Source organism: Mya arenaria, chromosome 3, assembly GCF_026914265.1.
Source record: "Mya arenaria isolate MELC-2E11 chromosome 3, ASM2691426v1".
NCBI classification, from domain to species: domain Eukaryota; kingdom Metazoa; phylum Mollusca; class Bivalvia; order Myida; family Myidae; genus Mya; species Mya arenaria.
This window is the reverse complement of record NC_069124.1, coordinates 66,171,389-66,192,086: the sequence shown is the minus strand read 5'-3', so window position 1 is coordinate 66,192,086 and position 20,698 is coordinate 66,171,389. Positions and strand designations below refer to the sequence as shown.

The 20,698-nt window shown below is 36.8% G+C and overlaps 2 protein-coding genes across 3 annotated transcripts; both read left to right on the top strand.

Moving 5' to 3' along the window:
• LOC128227202 (UDP-N-acetylglucosamine--peptide N-acetylglucosaminyltransferase 110 kDa subunit-like) lies at positions 1-14,991 on the top strand. Of its 2 annotated transcripts, XM_052937502.1 has the most exons (21): positions 1-108; positions 1,533-1,583; positions 2,016-2,166; positions 2,327-2,570; positions 2,848-2,916; positions 5,287-5,403; positions 5,704-5,783; positions 5,902-5,991; positions 6,524-6,871; positions 7,147-7,300; positions 7,564-7,665; positions 8,139-8,318; positions 8,466-8,624; positions 8,905-8,994; positions 9,180-9,305; positions 9,501-9,611; positions 9,920-10,084; positions 11,334-11,516; positions 11,730-12,017; positions 12,606-12,847; positions 14,141-14,991. In XM_052937502.1, the coding sequence occupies exons 1-21, from the start codon at positions 87-89 to the stop codon at positions 14,295-14,297; spliced, it is 3,129 nt and encodes a 1,042-aa protein (XP_052793462.1). In that variant the 5' UTR covers positions 1-86; the 3' UTR covers positions 14,298-14,991. The 2 variants fall into 2 exon arrangements, with proteins under 2 accessions (XP_052793462.1, XP_052793463.1); XM_052937503.1 differs by lacking the exon at positions 1,533-1,583 and having other exon boundaries at positions 6-108.
• A 2,657-nt stretch (positions 14,992-17,648) lies between these two features.
• LOC128226208 (uncharacterized) lies at positions 17,649-19,726 on the top strand. The gene is made up of 3 exons (XM_052936101.1): positions 17,649-17,993; positions 18,344-18,484; positions 19,392-19,726. The coding sequence occupies exons 1-3, from the start codon at positions 17,744-17,746 to the stop codon at positions 19,724-19,726; spliced, it is 726 nt and encodes a 241-aa protein (XP_052792061.1). The 5' UTR covers positions 17,649-17,743.
• Positions 19,727-20,698: the final 972 nt, after the last annotated feature.

Below are 20,698 nucleotides of genomic sequence, written 5' to 3'. Positions count from 1 at the left end.
TCGACAGTGTTTTTCTATGCTTGATCCGGGGCCGCAACAAACAAGGAATTGGGGCAATAATTTTGTCAAAAAGCAGACAATACAACATGAGCAACGGTTTCATGAGAGGTAAATACAAGACATCAAACCATACAGAAGCATAATTACGTAAATGGTGTTTGGTTTTTCGTCATCATTTGTCAGAATTTACTGTTCTCCTCTCGTGGCTTTATTTCGTACCCACAATGTTTCGTACGAAATTAACACTTCGCTCCCACTCCTAGATTGGCATGAGTGCAAAGAGAATAATAAGTTATTGTTGATACAGTTGATGCATGTTTATGTTATATTCCTCTTAAGATGTTTAATATGTTAAACTGATATAAATTTACAGGTGATCCAGCTTTCAAGAAGAACAGAATGCTTTCAACATGTATTTTCTTTATTGGCTTGTCTAATTTCCAGGAATTAATTATGATTATGATGATATTGAACTACTCATATTTAATTTCTCTTAAGATTGAAAAACAGTTAATGTTCCCACAGTTTTTCAGGATAATTAGATATTCATTAGTCCAAATTAACTAAAAAGTGAGTCCAAATAGGCTAAAAATCATTCCGGATCAATTATGCCCAGTTACCATTTCAGCCATCTTTTGTGTTATGGACAGTAGTATTAATGTTGATGATTGGTATGAACAAGTTTGATGTATAAAATATTGATTTTTTGTGTGGCAATATTTAAGACAAACGTGCTAAATAAAAGTAAGCTCTAGTTATTATTTTATCATACGATCAGATGCTGATACTGACTTAGTCAACACTAAGGATGCCTTTTATTATTGGAAGATCAACATATTTTCCCTGGAATATTAATTATGAATGTTTGTCTTAATATACTTGACACTGTTCATATTTCCTTAAAAAAATGCCATATTACCCAAACCTGAGTAACAGGCATCTAAAGACCAGAAGCTTGATATTGGTGCCTGATCTAGCTGTTGGAAAAACTTGACATGTTCATCCTTCCTGACTTTGATGTTTGTTTTCATTAGTGCTCAGTAGTTAATTATTTCCAAATTCTTTTAAAAACCTTGAAACAGTAGATTTATCCAGTCCAAGAACTGTAGAATCAGACATCCTGATTTTTAATCATTCTATTTTTATGATTTACAAAATAAAATTGCCTTTTGTCTTCTGTCATTTTCTATACACACCCATATTTCAAAGGCAAAATTTAAATGTAAACACACTATAGAAGTTGACATAATTTTGTTAAAAAATGATAACAGTAAGCTTCAAGTTCACTGTGTGATTTCACTTGAATATACAAGATACAGGAAGTCATTGAAAAAATTCACTCACTGTTGGCACAGCGCTGTAGTCATAACTTTTACTTCTCATTTGTTGAAGAGAACTAAGTTTATACCCTCACTTTGTAATTAAGCCATAAGTTCTTATATATAGTTAGCAGTAATATAAGTAATTTAACCTGGAAATTTGACAAGTTAAATTTGCTTAAACTTACACCTTCCAATCTTCTGACCATGCAGACAAAGATGTAGTTGCTGTTTCCACAGCAGAAGGGGTCGTAGTTATCACAGGTAATTGTCTCAAATCATGCTATTGGTGTTTAGAAATGTAGTAAGAAACATTTTCTGGCTGTTTTCTGTATTTCAAATTTAGTTTGACTCAAACTTAATAGAAACAACTGACATATGACTTTTTTCATGTGTTTTTATCACTTATACGTAAGAACTTAAAATTTATCATTTACAAGATGATGAAAACAGCCAGGGAACCAAGTTTCTTCTTGTACTGAACTAGACCCACCATAAAGAAATGGGTGACTTGATAACAGTTAACTCAAGTGTGCTATTGTAAAGGAAACATCAGGTAACAGAGTAATCGTGTACAAGTTGATATATATATATATATATATATTTATATCTTAACTGTATTACAACGCTTGTTGGACATTAACATATCCATTATTGACTATGGACAGATGTTTTATATATTTGTGACTGTTGCAGGCCTAGCAGAGCTTGCCCACGCTGAGTACCAGGCTGGAGACTATGAGTCCGCAGAGCAGCACTGCATGCAGCTATGGAGACAGGAGCCAGACAACACGGGTGTCCTGCTATTGCTCAGCTCCATACACTTCCAACAGAGGAAACTGGAAAGGTTGGCACAGTTTCAATAACATTTAATAGCACATGAAACTTTCAGTGATATTATTGTTGCTTTTGGTTTTACATTTCAAAATTATCTGTGGGGATACTTGGTGCTGATTAATTTCAGAATAGCAATTATTTTAGATGACATATTATCTTTATTCTTGCAGGTCAGCATACTTCAGTCAGCTAGCCATCAAACAGAGTCCAACTCTGGCGGAGGCCTATTCCAATCTAGGAAATGTGTATAAAGAGAGAGGTCAGCTTCAAGAAGCATTAGAGAACTACAGATATGCAGTGAGATTAAAACCTGACTTCATAGATGGTTACATCAACCTGGCAGCAGCTCTGGTCGCTGCTGGAGACATGGAACAGGCGGTGCAGGCATACGTTACAGCCCTGCAGTATAATCCTGTAAGTTTGTGAATGCTTCATTATTTTCATGACTTTATTCAGTGTAGGTGTACGTAACAGCCCTGCCTCATAAGCTTGAAAGTTGGTAGATTTTCGTCTTAATATTTTATCATGTTGTTATGTTATAATCATACAAACTCACTAATAAAATGAGGCATGAAAATTACATGGCAAGTAACCAAATCTGGAGATCATTAATGAATCAAATTCTATCAAAACATGCGGTTATGTTGTATGTGTTGGAAAGCTGATTGTTGACGTATGTTGATGGTTTCAGGACTTGTACTGTGTGCGGAGCGACTTGGGGAACCTTCTGAAGGCTCTTGGCAGGCTGGACGAGGCTAAGGTAGGGGAGGTTACTCAGGCACACACTAATGACATATTTGCTTTATCATGATAATCACAATAAGTGACAATATTGAAAGATTAAGTGTTCATGTTTTAAGATAAAAACTCGAGTTTAATGTTAATATGCTAACCTAAACAACCTGAAGCCAAGTTGTATAAAATATTTTTTTTATTTTATAAGTAAGTCTCCAGCATGTTTATTGATTGGTCATTATCCAATAATTACTATAAACCAATGAAATGATCTAAAACTGTAGACTGGCTGTAAGATAACCAGTGGACAACTTGTCGATGTTTTGTACAATTGGCTACAGACCACTAAACAGTAACTAGAATTTTTTGTTTTAATTTTTAGGATGCTGCTTTTGTTATATTGTGTTGTTGCATTTTAAATAGATAAAACAGACCTGTTATACTAAAACCAGTTCAAAGTTCCTTATGTGTGTCTGTTTTTGGGAGGTGGTGGGAATGATTGAGTACTGTTGAAAAAAAATAAAATGTGATCAATGTTGCCAATAATAAATCTATGATTCTATCATCCCCAAGTTCCTGTATATTATAAAAAAATATGCACTGAATAACATTTCTAATATTTAAGCTGGCATTTTACTAAAATGCTTAACATTCATTGTGTGTATTCAAGGTTTGTTCTGTCGTTCAGGAATTTACGGATTTATGCAGTTGGTAGTTCTTTCATACCACCTAATTTTAGGCATTATAATGGGTTTCTTTTATTTCAATTTTATTATTGATCAACAGAAACAATCAAAATAGATATTTCCAATGGTTGATATGGCTTTGACCGATTTCAATTCCTGGTCTGTTTTATTTATTATGTTTGATTTGTAAGCTGTTTTGGGATATGGTCAACATTTTAGTTACATGTAAATTGAAAAGAAGTCTTTGTTATAAAGAAATCATGACTCTTTGACCATATTTCAAAACACTTATAAGATAAAATATGTATAACAATCCTTTTGGTATGTAAATTATGTGTTAAAAAATTCAGAATGCAATCAACCCAGCCACATTGCAGGTCTATGTTTGTCACGAAAGGATTGTTGCTTGTTTGTTGAGTGACCTTTGTTTTTTATTGACTGCGAACAACAAAAAGCAAGGGTTTGATGTTATTCAGTGGAATATGTATTGAATTCAGATAGCATCATTAATGTGCCATTTTTTATTTCTTTTTAATCACAAGGTTCTTCCTCAGTGTTATTATGTGTGGGAAACTGAGAGCTGAACGCCCTTCTGGACCGGGGACTGGTAATATATAAGTACTCGACCAGAGTATGCTTCAAGGAATAAGACTTTCGTCAAAGTCACCTACACTACGGCAATATAAGAAAGCCCTGCCGTTGAAGTTTGTAGGTATTGAATCAAGTCAGTCAGAAAGTTTCCTTTCTGTTAAGTCTGTCTTTAAAACACAGTTTGGCCTATTCTTTGGAAGGGAAAATACACAAGGATCATTTCATAGACTGACACAATTTTTAAAATGAGTGGATACTTTGGTTACCAAATAAAGCATATTAAATTTTTGATAGACTTTTTCATTTCAAAAATTATTATGCTTTCTCTGCGGCTGCTCGGCATAGGATGCGGCTTGCCCAGCAAATAAGTGCAGACATTTTTAATGAGAGTCATTTAAAAAAGTACTGAAGAAAGGTACGCAAGTGTTCTTCAAGCAGCGCTTTTGTGAGAAGAACACGCATCTTTTAAGACTTTACGATTTTAATTTTTATATCATACCCGAGTTACCTTACCTGAACAGATGAATATTTTGAGGGGGGGGGGGGGGGGGGGAGAGGTCTTACAGGCATATTTTCATTCAAAATGTCTGGGCTTTTGGAATATGGCAGAAACAGATTTGTCAGAACATAACTGTGGTGTGTGTATTGTATAGACAATTAAGTTGCTCTGTGTTGAATGCAATAACTGAGTGGTTGTCACCTTTTGAAATACATTTTAAATGATTCTGAAAAATGGAAAATGGCTTATGTACAAGTTTGTAAACAAAACGAAATAATTTGGTCTATACAAAAACATTAAACTGTACCATGAATTGAAATTCTCATAGCTTGAATTTTGATTCTGTAATGCAATTTATATCGGGTGCCTCCATTTGATCAAAACATTTTGGACAGTTGCAGTATTCATAAAATGATATTTGATGTAAAACATTAAGGCAGAATTGCTTGGTTTTCATTCATGGCACAGTGGTTCTCAGTCATGTTGTCTCAAGTCTAGCCATACTCCAAATATCGCATGCTCTGCGTAGGTCATTAATACTGGAACTTTGCAAACAGCCTGCGCAAAAAAGTAAGCTTTCAGCCTTTTAAATATTCTCAATTGTATTTCTTTTTTCTAGGCCTGTTACCTAAAGGCAATAGAGACACAGCCCAACTTTGCTGTTGCGTGGAGCAACCTTGGGTGTGTGTTCAATGCTCAAGGAGAGATATGGTTGGCAATCCACCACTTTGAGAAGGTGAGCATCTTTAGAATGAAACTTGTTGGTATTTGCTGCACAACAATATGCAGCGCACACTAAATAAATGTCTAGATAATCACATCGATAAATAAAACAGAAATCCAACCTCCATATGATTTTTTTCATTCTATCATCATTTTGGCCTTCATCAGGTTGTATGCAATACAGGAAATCACATGTAATTTGACTATGTGTTGTCTCAGATTTCCAGTACACCTGATTACATATTTTAAAGTAACCCTAACTTTATACCTAATGGCCATTATGAAAATGTATACTATGAAGTGGTTCTTTCAGGCTGTTGCACTTGATGCCCATTTCCTGGATGCCTACATCAACCTGGGGAATGTTCTCAAAGAGGCTAGAATATTTGACAGGTACAAAATACTTTATTTGTAAGATAACAGGTTGATAATTGATGTTAATGTATACATAAAAGGCGCTTTAGTTAGTATGATAATCAAGCAAACATTATGAAAGGCATTTTTATTGCAGAGCTGTGGCCTCCTATCTTCGAGCGCTTAACCTCAGTCAAAACCATGCAGTGGTCCATGGGAACTTGGCCTGTGTCTACTATGAACAAGGGTAAGTAACTAGCTTTGTTCTGTAACAATTTAGGATTTATCACATTATTCACATGTTCATGATATATAAATGCAGGAGGGCAGGCAAGCAAGTTCCATGAAATGTGATAGAGCTTCTTGGGAGATCAGCAAGCGTGCCATCCTGTATTCATACAGCATGAATACACTCAAAAATGTCCTTAAATTTTAAATAATTATTCAATCCTCTACAATTAAATATTCATGTTAAAGAAGTGTTACTGACACTCTATATGTTTGTACTCTAATCCAATCAATATGAACATCAAGTTTCTCAATGCAAACAAAATAGGGGAATGTAAGTATGTGTTAGTGAAGCTGAGTAATTCATATCAATAGGATTAGATTCCTCTGTGTATCAAGTTTGTCTGTAAAATGTTACTTTCTAGTGCAGAGAATTAATAAGAAAACAAGTCTACATTAAATGTAGAAGACTTAAGTTACTGATTTATGAACTATTCTTGTATGGATATTATGTTAATCAGTAATGAGATATAATATTCCTTCATTCCCAGCTTGATTGATCTGGCTATTGATACATACAAGCGAGCCATAGAGCTCCAGCCAAACTTCCCCGATGCTTACTGCAACCTAGCGAACGCTCTTAAGGAGAAGGGTAAGGTCCAGGAGGCTGAGGAATGCTACAACACAGCCCTTACACTTGCTCCGAACCACTCGGACTCTCTGAATAACTTGGCCAACATCAAACGTGAGCAGGGTAACACTGAGGATGCCGTGAGTCTGTACCTGAAGGCCCTTGAGGTTTTCCCAGAGTTTGCTGTGGCCCACTCCAACCTTGCCTCCGTCTTACAGCAGCAGGGGAAATTACATGAGGCACTTCTTCACTATAAGGAAGCCATTAGGTAACTAATCCTAGTTGAGGTCACATCACTTTTACTTTAGTGCATTATTTTGCCTTGTCATCATAAGAAGTATTTCGTTGATTTTGTGATTCATTGATTTTGTGAAAATTGCTGTTTTCTTTTAATTCATAATGTTTAACTTAAATTTAAGCTAAATTAAAAAAAGCTTATGGTTGAAACAACTTTCTTTTTCAATTCAATGCATCATTTATCGCTACATACTTGAACAAAACTCAAAATAAAAGTTAATATGTAATTTATTATTTTCTTGTCAGAATCAACCCCACATTTGCTGACGCTTACTCCAACATGGGCAACACACTGAAGGAGATGCAGGATGTGCAGGGAGCTCTACAGTGTTACACCCGTGCCATTCAGATCAACCCCGCATTTGCCGATGCACACAGTAACCTCGCCTCTGTACACAAGGTACGCCATTTTATGACTGCTACATTTTCCTAGCTTAGTAGTTTACATCCTTAGAGATCAAGCTTTTTCTTTTTCTTTTTCATTGTCCAGGGACACAAATATCAGTAAACCTTTTTTGTCTTCATCACACATACTAGTTACTTACTGTTTACAACATTTAAAGTACTAGTACATCTATTAAAAATTTACTATTTTAGTCTTTTAATTGGAAACACTGCCACAAGATGCCTTCCCTTCATAAGCACTTGACTGTTTGATTGCAGGATTCAGGGAACATCCCTGAAGCCATTCAGTCCTATAGGACAGCCCTCAAGTTGAAGCCGGAGTTCCCAGATGCCTACTGTAATCTAGCTCACTGTCTACAGGTAGTCAAATTGAATCTTAAGTTATACTGGTATAAGCCTATTTTAATTTATATATAGCTATTAATCCCTTATATCTGCATAATCACAAATGCTAGTAAAGAATAACAATGCATTGCAAAAGCCAAATGACCCCAGTATTCATATATCAGGGATGTGAATTGTCTGCAGATTTCTGCGGATCTAGGGACCAGTTATAAATATTTTTAACTGAGTAAAACTTGGTCGCTTTTGGTTGATACTTCATTCGTTGTTAGTATAAACAATTCAGTTTTGCTTCTGCGATTGTGTGCTTTACACTCTTAGACCCACCATGGGGTGCTAAGTGCCCTCAGAACCCACCACAAATTGTTTCAGCCTTACGCTGCAAGGTCAATCACAATCCTCTATATTGATTATGTTCTAATTCTCAAGGGATGAACATGTGTGTGCTATATTGTCCTTCATAAGCTCAATTCCTTTCTCTTGTCCGCCAGATTGTGTGTGACTGGAGTGATTATGGTGAGCGTATGAAGAAACTTGTACAGATTGTGGACGACCAGTTAGAGAAGAACAGGCTGCCCTCCGTCCACCCTCACCACAGCATGCTGTACCCTCTACGACATGATATGAGAAGGGACATAGCAGCCAAGCACGCCAACCTTTGCCTTGAGAAGGTGCCATATTTTCTCAACTCCTTTTGCCATGCTAATGTGATGAGCATTTTTTATGTCTATGCATGTCTTGTGAAGTGTGATTTTCTGAAACAAGATTTTCTCTGTAAGAAAAATGGTTAAATGTATGGGTTTTTTATACATCTGCAGATCAACATTCTACACAAGCCCTCATATGAGCACCCTAAGGACCTTACAGCCAGTGGGGGTAGACTCAGGATTGGCTATGTGAGCTCAGACTTTGGCAACCACCCGACCTCTCATCTCATGCAGAGTGTACCTGGCCTGCATGACAAGGACTCCGTGGAGGTAATGATATAAGAATAAAGTTAATCAAATTTTAGTATGAGGGCCATTAAAAAAAAGTTATTTGGATTTTGGTGTTTTCTCATGATGTTTGGTAAGAGTATAAATATACTAGGGTATTATTTTGAAGAAACTGCAAAAATGAGTAAAATGCATCAACTTGTTTGTGTTTTGATTGTTGTTTTTTTAGCAATAAAACACATGGTATAAAATGGTTAGATGTAAATGTTAGTGATTAAACATAATATATACATGCAAATATGTCAATGGTGTCTGTTTACAGATATTCTGCTATTCATTGAGTCCCGATGATGGAACCTCATTCAGAGCGAAGGTGTCAAAAGAATCGGAACACTTCCTAGATTTATCACAGGTAACATTTGAGCTTTCATGGTGATGAATAGCATATACTGGTTAATCTCTGATTACACGTTATATTGACACATAATTGATTAAGAGTAAGAGTTCATGAAATGGCAAAGTATTTTTTTTATGACGCACATGTTGTATTTAATACTATCAAGGTTTCAAACTTATTAAAAATTCCTATTTCATTAGATTCCCTGTAACGGGAAGGCTGCGGACCGAATCAGCGCTGATGGAATCCATGTTTTGGTGAACATGAATGGCTACACGAAAGGAGCCCGCAATGAGCTGTTTGCCCTCAAACCTGCTCCTGTTCAGGTACAATATGACATCAGTAGAATGTTGTTTTAATGATAAACTTGTAAAGATAATGTGGGCAACAAGAAAACAAACGGGTGGTCTTGAATTAGTTATCATTAAAACTGACAATCTTTTACTTGTAAAACTTCCATATTGTTCCATGTGCAATGTTTAAAAAGGTTTATATTTTGACGAGACTTTTTTATCATCTAGGTGATGTGGCTGGGCTACCCAGGCACGAGTGGTGCTCCATTTATGGACTACATAGTTACAGATTCATTCACTTCACCTATAGAACTGGAAAACCAATACACTGAAAAATTGGTAAGCTCTCTTCATTCATGTTAGGGTTTAGTTGTAGTTGTTAACGATGAAAGTATAGGCTTCACTTTCAAAAAAAAAAATATCTCTGCATTCATAGAGAAAATTTTTGGACAAAAATAATAAGCCTGATATATTGGCTCAGGATAAAATGAGATACCTAAGGAGTAATTGAAGACATATTTATTCAAAGAAACCTGAACACAACTGAAACCTTGATTCTAAGATTAACCTTTTACATGTATTTCCATAGTAAGACATTCATGCTGGACACATTTTTTGCAAGATTAAAATCCTATTTCTTTATAAAGGCGTACATGCCGGACACATTTTTCATCGGTGATCACCGCCATATGTTCCCACACATGCTTGAGAAAATAATGGTACGCGGAGAAGAGGGTGATGAATTCTCTGACAACAACATCGTCCTCAATGGCATTGACCTAGTAGACATCAAGTCTCACACCTCTGTCAAGGTGAGTTTTGTGCAGTTGGAAAAAAGAGATGATTCTCTTTAAAATAGTAGGAGAGAGGTTCAATTAATTGAAACTGAATGAGAGTGCATATATATCATGCACAGTTAAAATAACGGGCTTTGCAATTTACTAGGGGCGGCAACGAGTAGTCAAATTGGTACTCAAGGACTCGGACATTTCCGATCGAGTACTCGGGTACTCGATTACTAGGATAACTTTAATTGGTTTTCGGGAAAGAAAAGTTTGTGTATACATGTATGGGTTATGTACATTGTGTGTTGGTCGTAATATTGGCCATTTCATCTTTAAATAAGACTGTCATTATGTACCTTGACAGAGAAATCAATAAAAGGAAAACAAATATTGTTTCATGCTTTTAAGTTGTCATTTTCATTTCATTTTACACGTATATATGTAGTACTAAAATATGAATGGAAAGTAAAACTGAGATCATGTTCGAGCGTCGAGATGATTGAGACTACACTCAATTATGAACAACATACAGAATTACAATAAACGAAAAAATTATTTATAAAGTGTCAAGTTGTTTACTCTACGAAAAACTATTTAAAATGACTGTTCTTCATACTAAAATATTGTTGCTTTCCTCATTAATATTCATTTTTCCATGATTATGATATCCACCAATCAATTGTGACAATCATTGCAAAAAATATGCCCATTCAGAAAACATTGCATGTATCGCTCGTCAGCGTCCATTGTTTGGTGAAAACACACTAATTGGTAAATAAAACAATTCTGTAGGAGATGTTTTGCTATCAAAACTTCGCTAATTGATATCAGTGCTATTTGCAAATTAGGGCCCTTTCTTGACAGTTTGCAACTATCACAACAACTGTCAAATAATTTATTAGTATCAATTGTGTACACAGTGGGGATAAGAGGGGCCGTAAATTGTCGACTAGCTTGGAAACACGAAAGATCTTTTACATACGTCTGTTAATTGTGAATCTGGTGAATTTTATATAACTCGAGTACTCGAGTAGTGATTTGATACTCGGGTACTCTGATGATTGATGGAGTACTCGAGTTCTCTGGTACTTGTTGCCACCCCTACAATTTACAATAACAATTACAAGAACAATAAAATGCATGGTTGCACCAAGTATATGGAAATAGTAATTTCATGAAGTTTAACCCTGGCATGCCATAAACTGAATATAGATTAATTATTTTAGCCAAATGGAAACCTCTAATTCTCATTCACAAGTGTAATGTTCTTTTACAGAAGGTGACAGTAGAGTGTGCCCCTGGGCAGACAGTTGACGAGGGAGATGGACAGCCAGGCCGAGTGACGTACGAGAGTATTTGTCTGCCTGTGCGAACAGTCCTTGCACAGATGAACCAGACAGGTCTCGCCCACGCCTCCATCTCCAACATCACAATACAGAACGGCGTCACCACAACACAGGTGAGGGTGACAGAACTGATACTGAAGTGGTGGGGATAGTAGTAAAAAAGATGTTTATTCTCTGAGAGATGTTCTTTTTGCTTTGGATAGTTACGCTCTTTTGTAAATGGAATGAATGTATTAAATTCTTTTTGCTCATGAAGTCATGTTGAAAACAAAAGGAATTTTAATATGGTTTTCAAGTTATTTAAAAATAAATTCTGTCCACTCCAGACAAACAACAAGTGCGCTACTGGTGAGGAAATCCAGAAGCATGTCATAATCAGTGCACGCTGCCACTACGGCCTCCCAGAGGATGCAGTTGTATACTGCAACTTCAACCAGCTGTACAAGATTGACCCGGACACCCTAGAGATGTGGTTTGATGTGCTCAAGAACGTGCCCAACAGCGTTCTCTGGCTGCTCCGCTTTCCAGCCGTTGGGGAGCCCAATGTGCTGCAGAGCGCCAAGAATGCCGGCCTAGACAGCAGCAGGGTTGTATTCTCTCCAGTGGCTCCAAAGGTGGGTGGAACTTACAGCGAGTTTCCAAATAGTGTTTAAGGAATACCTTTGAAAAATAAATCTCTAAAAAGCTGGGTCGTATTCTCTCCTGTGGCCCAAAAGGTTGTTGGAAGTTTTAGCTAATACATGCTCTTAAATAGGGTTTAATAAGTATCTCCCTTATAATTGGAAAAATCATTCTCTAAAAAGCTGGGTCGTATTCTCCAAAGGTGTTTGGGATTTGGTATTTTTACTTGTGATATAGGTTGAGAAATTGAATCCCTCCCAAATTATTCAACAGTCTCATTCTAGCAGCTGCAAGGTTGTATTATCACATGATACCCAAGGAGTGAGTGATGTTTAGAATATTTTAAAAGAATTAATACCTGAAAGTTTCTCATCAAATATCTGAAATGTTTCTCCTCAGATTTTGTCTAAAATATGTGATAAAACAGAAAACCACTCCTGTAGATAATGTTTCCAAATCTTGAAAAGAACATGTGCATGTACAAATATGTGAATCTAAGACTATCCAGAAATGTTCTTTTGTATATGTTTGACCATATAACTGTATACCGATAACAATCTAACTTGACATCTTTTATGCAGGAGGAGCATGTACGTCGTGGTCAGCTGGCTGACGTTTGTCTGGACACGCCCCTCTGTAATGGCCACACCACTGGAATGGACGTCCTTTGGGCAGGAACCCCAATGGTCACTTACCCGGAGGAAACACTTGCTTCCCGCGTAGCTTCCTCTCAGCTGAAGGCCCTGGGCTGCCCGGAGCTGATTGCCAAGGACAGGGAGGATTATGTTAGGATTGCTGTAAAACTTGGGACTGACAAAAGCTAGTGAGTGTTTAGATTTCACTTACATATAAAAAAATAAATCTAAAATACCTAGGTGTAAAAGTGTAGTAAAGGATTTCAAGTGTGCTTTGAATGATACGTATGTTAATGGACATGAGTATGTATGTATGTATGTATTTTTAACCAGGTTTTCAACGAAAACCGGGTTATTATAATGAGGTTGTCGTTTTTTCGGGCGTCAAACATTGGTTTCTGTTCAATAACTTTAGTTAGCATTGATAGATATTGATGAAACTTGGTGTGTAGGTAGCTTATGTGAAGAGCTAGCTTGGGATTGCTATTGAGGGGGGAGGGGCTACGGTCAAGGTCACTGTTACTTAAAATAGAAAAATGGTTTCTGCCCAATAACTTTAGTTAGCATTGACCGATATTGATGAAACTTAGTGTGTAAGTTGCTTATGTGAAGAGCTAGCTTGGGATTGCTTTTGAGTGGGGAGGGGCTAAGGTAAAGGTCACTATTACTTAAAATAGAAAAATGGTCAAGGTCACTGTTACTTAAAATAGAAAAATGGTTTCTGCCCAATAATTTTAGTTAGCATTGACAGATATTGATGAAACTTGGTGTGTAGGTAGCTTATGTGAAGAGCTAGCTTGGGATTGCTTTTGAGTGGGGAGGTGCTAAGGTCAAGGTCACTATTACTAAAAATAGAAAAATGTTTTTTGCCCAATAACTTGAGTTAGGATTAACAGATATTGATGAAACTTGGTGTGTAGGTAGCATGTGAAGAGCTAGCTTGGGATTGCTTTTGAGTGGGGAGGGGCTACGGTCAATGTCACTGTTACTTGAAATAGAAAAATGTTTTTTGCCAAATAACTTTTGATAGCATTGATAGATATTGATTAAACTTGGTGTGTAGGTAGCTTATGTAAAGAGCTAGCTTGGGATTGCTTTTGAGGGGGGGGGGGGGGGGGGGGGGGGGGGGGGGGCGTCTCTTTTTTATAAAAGTAAAGATAAAGTCATACAACAAATTAATTGGCTATAATTTCTGATTGCCCATAACCAAAACCTGGTTTCGTCACATTGCGGTTTTAGTTTACCCTTTCTTTTACTGATAAGCATAATTTACTTCCCTATAGTACGGGCATGGATGTGCTTTTTTACTGTTAAAGTTCTATGATAAGGGGAGTAGCAAGGAGCAGCTGATGTGGCCACTTGTTTATGAAGGAAAGGGTTAGATCAGGTTATGGTCAGGATCTTGTATTTATTATAAAAAGTGAGCAAATGTTTTGTACCTTTAATATACTCTTTAACAAGCTTTTTCTGCTTTATTTCAGTTTGAGTGCCATGCGTGCAAAAGTGTGGAAGGCCAGACTAACAAGCCCATTGTTCAACTGCAAGACATACGCACGAAACCTTGAGCGTCTCTTCTGGCAGATGTACAAGGTCTACTCGCAGGGAAGTCCGCCACAACATGTTACACAGCTAGAGTAGAGATATGCAGTAGTGATCTTACTCTCCAATTGTATATTCTTGGGTTTTCATAGGAGTTACCTGTACCTATTTGTAATAGATATTACAAGAGTGATTGTAAATGTCAAACTTTGTTATAATACAGAGTTTCAACCCCTTTGAAACAAAAATGTGCTTCACCTGATTCCCCTCACATTAAAGTACTTTGTTTGGTCTTCATCTTCAGTATGCATGTCTTCTTTCTTTAAGTATGTTGATTATTATCTGTATGTTAATATAAAACCATGTTTTTATTGCACAGAAAATCCAGATATGTGAAAGAAAATACAATGGATTATTTGTCTGATAACATTTGTTATGTTTAATATACATGTTCTTGGCAATTGTTTGACAATTGTTACCCAGTGCATATTTCTATTTTGACCTGTGAATGTCGTTTGACCTGTAAATGTCGTTTGACCTGTAAATGTCGTTTCATCACTGACACTAAACTAAATGTATACTATTTATTCATATATGAATATCTGTATTTATTTCTTTAAGTGAACTTGAGATAAATGGAATTGCTATCTGTTATAGAAAGTATGTTCAAATTTTATGTCTTGTTAATGAATAATGTATTTATTTCAATTGTAATCTTTTACAACACTGTTTTAATCATGTAGCTTGTATATATAATTGTTGGGAGTCTATTGTAAATAAACTTTTAAGTCGCTTCGCCTTTTCCATTTGCATTTATAAAAGTATACATGACAAACTATGACAGAAGAAACTATGCCGGTCCGTCCGTCTGTCCGCACATTACCAAAACCTTATGACATATTTTCATGGAATGGACGTCATAGAAATGCACAATTTCTGATGGTTGAACACACTTATTGTTGACCTTGGCAAGTTAATCATTGAACGTGTTAGTATTGGATGCTTCTTACGTACAGTGGGCTCGAACTTCTTGTTTGACGTGGAATTTCTATAGGAATGGAAGTATGATGCAGTAGCTGTGCAAGACATATTTCGTTGACCTCGACCATGGCGTCCTGGAGATATTCATAATACATGTATCGATCCTAAATATGTTGGATACGATGTTCCGTATGTCAGTGATCGTTGACCATGACAAATTGCTAACGTAATATTGTCTGAATGACTTGTATGTTAAATTAACACTCGATGTGTTGCAAATGTAGCTGCACTCCCGTGAGGAGTCGGAGTTTATTTTCTCATCCTAAAAAAGGTATGCATTATGCATTCAAATGGGAATATTTCCTAACAAAAAACTACATGGAACATGTTCACAAAGCTAAGTTAATGTGCACCATGTGTGTAAAAGAGGCAGGTCCCTTCTGAGACAATTGCCCAACAGCCAATAGCATAAAACTGGATCGCTCTTTCGTTTGGTCAAAATAAGCCGAAATGTTCATTGATTGGTCAATATACTAGTATATCGAATATTTGCTACCGACCACTCAAATAATTGAAATGTGCAAGCTAGGCAAAAGATAACCAATGGACAAGGTTTTATATAATTGTAAATACAGTTAAAACAAAAATTATGATATTTAGTAAGGCAGGGAGATGAGAAATGATTTAGAGTTTTATTACAGTAACGAAGAATTAGGAATCGCAAATAGGTTTTCATATCTTGGTGTGGTGTTAAGTAAAGGAGGATCCTTTTCGGATTCCCAAACTAAAATAGCAGGTCAAGCGCTTAAAGCCATTTTTCAAATGAATAAATACCTTTTTAAGTTCACTTGTCTATCAGTAAAGCATAGACTTGATCAATTCGAAAAACTTATTGCCCCAATTTTAAATTATGTAGGAGGAGTTTGGGGGTTTATCCAAGGTAATGCAGTTGAAAGAGTTCATCTACAATTCTGCAAACGTCTACTCAGTGTCAAAAAGACAACACAGAATGACTTTATTTACGGAGAATTAGGAAGATTACGTTTTAAGACAATTAGATATATGAACATATTTAAATACTGGGTACAACTATTGTATACAGTTAATAACAAGTACATAAAAAAACGTTTATATTATGCTTAAAAATGACATGGAACGAAATGCAAACAAGCCAAATTGGTGTTCACTTACTAAAGACCTTCTTTGTAGTCTAGGTTTATTTGATGCATGGTTTTATCAAGGAATAGATAATGTTGAATATTTTTTTTCATTAGTGAAACAGCGGCTGAACGATAATTTCATCCAGGATTGGCACGGTAGACTTAATGCATCGAGTAGAGCTAGATTTTATATTAATGTATCAAGTTTTAGACTTCAGCCACACCTCAAAAATGTTAAATGTTACCAAGTTCCGTAAGTCTATGTCTATGTCGATTGCGGCTGTCCTCACACAGATTAAGCATTGAAACAGGCAGAATCAGATAGATGGAATAGACCGCAATCAAAACCATTAAACGAACGTATATGTACCATTTGCAATTAATTAGAAGACGAGTATCATTTTGTTTTAGAGTGCACATTGTATACTGAACTCCGAGCTAGATATCTACCTAGGTATTAATGACAACGTCCCAGTATGCATAAATTAATGGAACTTTTTAATATCGAAAATGAAGCTATTTTGAAAATGTAAAAGTGTACATTTTAAAGGCATTAAGAAACACTACGTTATATTCCATGTAAATTGTATAGGTTTGTTGTAATTCTTATCTATTTGTTTGTTAAGAAGTACACAGTAACTGAATCAAGTACTCTTATGAAGACAAAGATAAATATTAACTATTAGTGCACCTCTCTATATCTGCATAATTATGTAATTATCATTATAATTTATTTCATTCTTTTTCATAAATTGTGTTTATTGTGTTATTGCTGCTTTTCTCGCCATTGTATATGTACATGACCTTCTTGGAATAAATGTTCTGTTCTGTTTTATATTCATTGTAACTGGCTGCTGTTTAGCATACTAGTATGTTTGGCTTACATCCCAGGAACAGTTTTGATGTTATCAGGGGCGGATCCAGGATTTGACGTTAGAGGGGCGTAACTAATAGCCTAAGTTTTTGACATGCTACCCTCCCTGATAACCGAAATTTATATGGTTTAAAGTATTGGCAGGGAGCTTTGGGGAAAGGGGGGCGGAGGACTCCATGGTACTCTCTAGTCCGAAATGGCGCATTTTAGGCGTATGTTACATGGTCACATGAGTGGATTGTTGGTTACCGATTAAAATGGAGAGAAAAATGTGTTGTGTGTTTCTGGCTTCCTGCTTTTCTTGCTTCACGTCAGTCCACACATTCGAATATGACAAACCAAGTATGACCGTCTAAAACAATAGAACACATTCGATTATTGTGAAATTTGACTCCACGGTTCTGTTAATGCAAGTCAGTCGTTCAGATTGCGAAATTGGCTTTAAAGTAGTTTTAGATATCAAATAAAAATGTGAAAAAGGAGATTGAACAAAGAAATCCACTATCAATGTGAAACTTTTTTTTTTCAAAATGGGATTTTCAGAAAACATCCGTGCAACCCACACAAGCTCTAAAGTTGGGACGGTTCTAATATTGGTCGTGGCGGTATTCTATGGTTTGGCCACCACAACGGTGGGCTGGGCTTTTGACCAGGATAGTTCCGTCACCATGCTGTACGGTTTATGGACGAACTGTAGTTGTGATGGTCTCCAGTTTGTAACGGTGACCTTTACAGGGTCGTGCGTATGTCAAAAATTGGAGATAAATGACGACATAACAGGTACGTCAAAATGTTCGATCATTTTGAAGCTTCGCCTATTGAAGAAATAATCTTAGAACGTTTATGTTTCTTATTTTTACTAATATTGAGTCTGTAAAGTGAGTTTAAGCCGTTTGTCATATATAAAGTATCCTTGTCATTGTCAGACTCGGGGTATAATACACACGTTACCAGTAGCGTTACGCATATTTTGAGCAAAGTTCATATCTATGGCATGAATATTGTCAAATTATCATCCTTGATCGACTGGGAAAAAAACGGACCAACGTTTGTATGCGATTTACTTGTTAAAGACATTCACATTACGTTTGAATTGATACATGTACTTGAAATGTCCTTTAACTCTGCAGGTTGGTACCGAGCGTTAACCAACATTGCATTGGTCGCCGGCGGTCTGTTGTTTGTCGCCTTTATTTCTTCATTAGCCGGAATATGCTGCACCATGAGCAACCGGATACTGGCAGCCACCAGTATGATTGTGGGGTTAGCAGGTACCACACGGCAATGGGCCGATTTTTCAGAAATTTGTTGAAGTTGACCACGTGATTAACGACATCGTTGTTAACTTTTAAACGTGAATAACTGTTTTGCTCATGTATTTAAATAAAACAATTGTGGCTGCACAATTGGCCCTAATTTTTTAAGTGTATCAATTAAACTTCAAGAGCGGTAAAGATCTGAAAGTTAACAACGATGACGTTAAACAATTGTTAACAAAGTTTTGAACAACAGACCAAAAATAGCAAACGATATAGTTCGAGTTTTGCTTCCGGTTTACATAAGTCAAGGCCACCTTTAAGAGTGAACAATCAGACAGCCTTTTTACGTCCCTGTTCCACATACTCATATTTTAGCTTATGTAGCTTATGGACTATGTTGAAATAATGAAGCACAAAAATATGAACACTACCCACTTTGTTAGACGACCTTTCAGCCATCCTAGAAAAGGTTGAGGTCACACTGATCGCTTCTTTAACAAGCATTCTAACATGGTGTCATGAAACTTGGCGCACTTATAAAACGAAGTACTGTCGGCTTCGTTTCTTGGTCGTGCTGGATGTCAGGCAGCAATAGTTAATTGCTGCAGTATGTGTTTTCTGGGATGAGATTTAAAAACAAATGAAATTCCCGTACAACATCAAGAACGTTTAGTTTAAACTTAAAAAGTGGTCTTGTGTTGTGGGGAAAACCGGATTACCCGGAGGAAACCAACTTTTCCGGCTTGGTGACCACAAACCTAACTCACATGCGCCCAAAACGTCAGAAACGTCAAACCAATGTGTTAGATAAAGAGTATGGACATGTATTGGCAGACAATATTAAAGACGCATATGTAGTTCGATTAGTTTTATAGCATTTGAAAACTATGGTACAATTCTGCATGACATGCTTTTACAGGGTTGGGTATGGCGACAGTCGCGGTCCTCTTTCCCCAGTACAAGCTTGACCCTTCCGACGGATACACATACTTCTACTCCTGGTACGCCTGTCTTCTGGCCGCCTCGGTGTGTCTGTTCGTCATTACACCCCTGCATTTCTACGGCTACCCGAGAAAGTTTGAATCTGTGGCGCCTCTCCGCGGCCTCCGACGCTTGGGGCGGCCGACGGCGCGTAGGCGAAACAAAATTGATGTTGAACAACCAGAAGGTGGTCAGAACAGGAAGTTAAATATTCAAAAGAAGGTTGCGCCTCATCCTTTGGACATATTTGAACAAAGGATGAAAGAGAGTTGATGACCTACACAAATGAAAAATACATATATCTTGAGTATTGACTGTTATTATTTTTTCCCACAGTTTGTTGCCACTTATTCCATTTACATGTACATTGTTATGTTATCAACACTTCGTAGTCCTAAGTAACGATTTCCTACAGAAGACGGAGTGATCAGTTTACGATCGAGCTAGGTCTGCTTAAGGGACATATCCACGACAAATTTAAACTTTCAAACAGTAATGCCCCTTCCTGATCATGTATAATCTTGATTCCCTGAGCTTTAAGCTGATGCCGTCAACTCCATGTGCCCGTAGGTATGCTAAGCACTTCGTGCACTCCGATCTTATACCTTGTACATATTAACCAAGGTGAAGTACGGTTTGCCACAATTGTATGAAAACCTTGCCACACAAGCAGACATTTGCAAACGGTTATTTACGATCACTCACGTTTGTAATAATATAAGACTATATAGAACTACAGATTACGCAGAAATAGTCTAGTCGTGACCAATCACAGGCAATTCTAATAAATCGTAGAGGCGTAGGGAGTGCGTAAAAACGTACAGTACGTAACAGAGCGTACACCATTTCGGCTAGTCGTACTGTATCTGTATAGAAAAGAGCGACGATCATCAACGTTTGTTGTACTCTTATTCTAACACACAACACACTTCTTGAACGGACATGGCGGATAATCGACCTTAGTCTGTACCGCATTACCCGGCATGTTAAACCACTCATTCAAATTTACTTGGTATAATCACAAGTTCCGACAGAATACTATTGGATATAGAGCGTTTGGCCTGGAACATGCAAGTTTTTCTAGTATATGACCTAGTGAGCAAGCACAGAAATCGTCATACATTTTGACCAAGTTCCATAAAGCATTTGTCACGTTCGGACTGCCATGCAGATGTGATCGTGAAGCGGTAATGAATCTGCATAAGATCACGTTATGACAGCTAACATGAGTGCTTACGTTGTAAT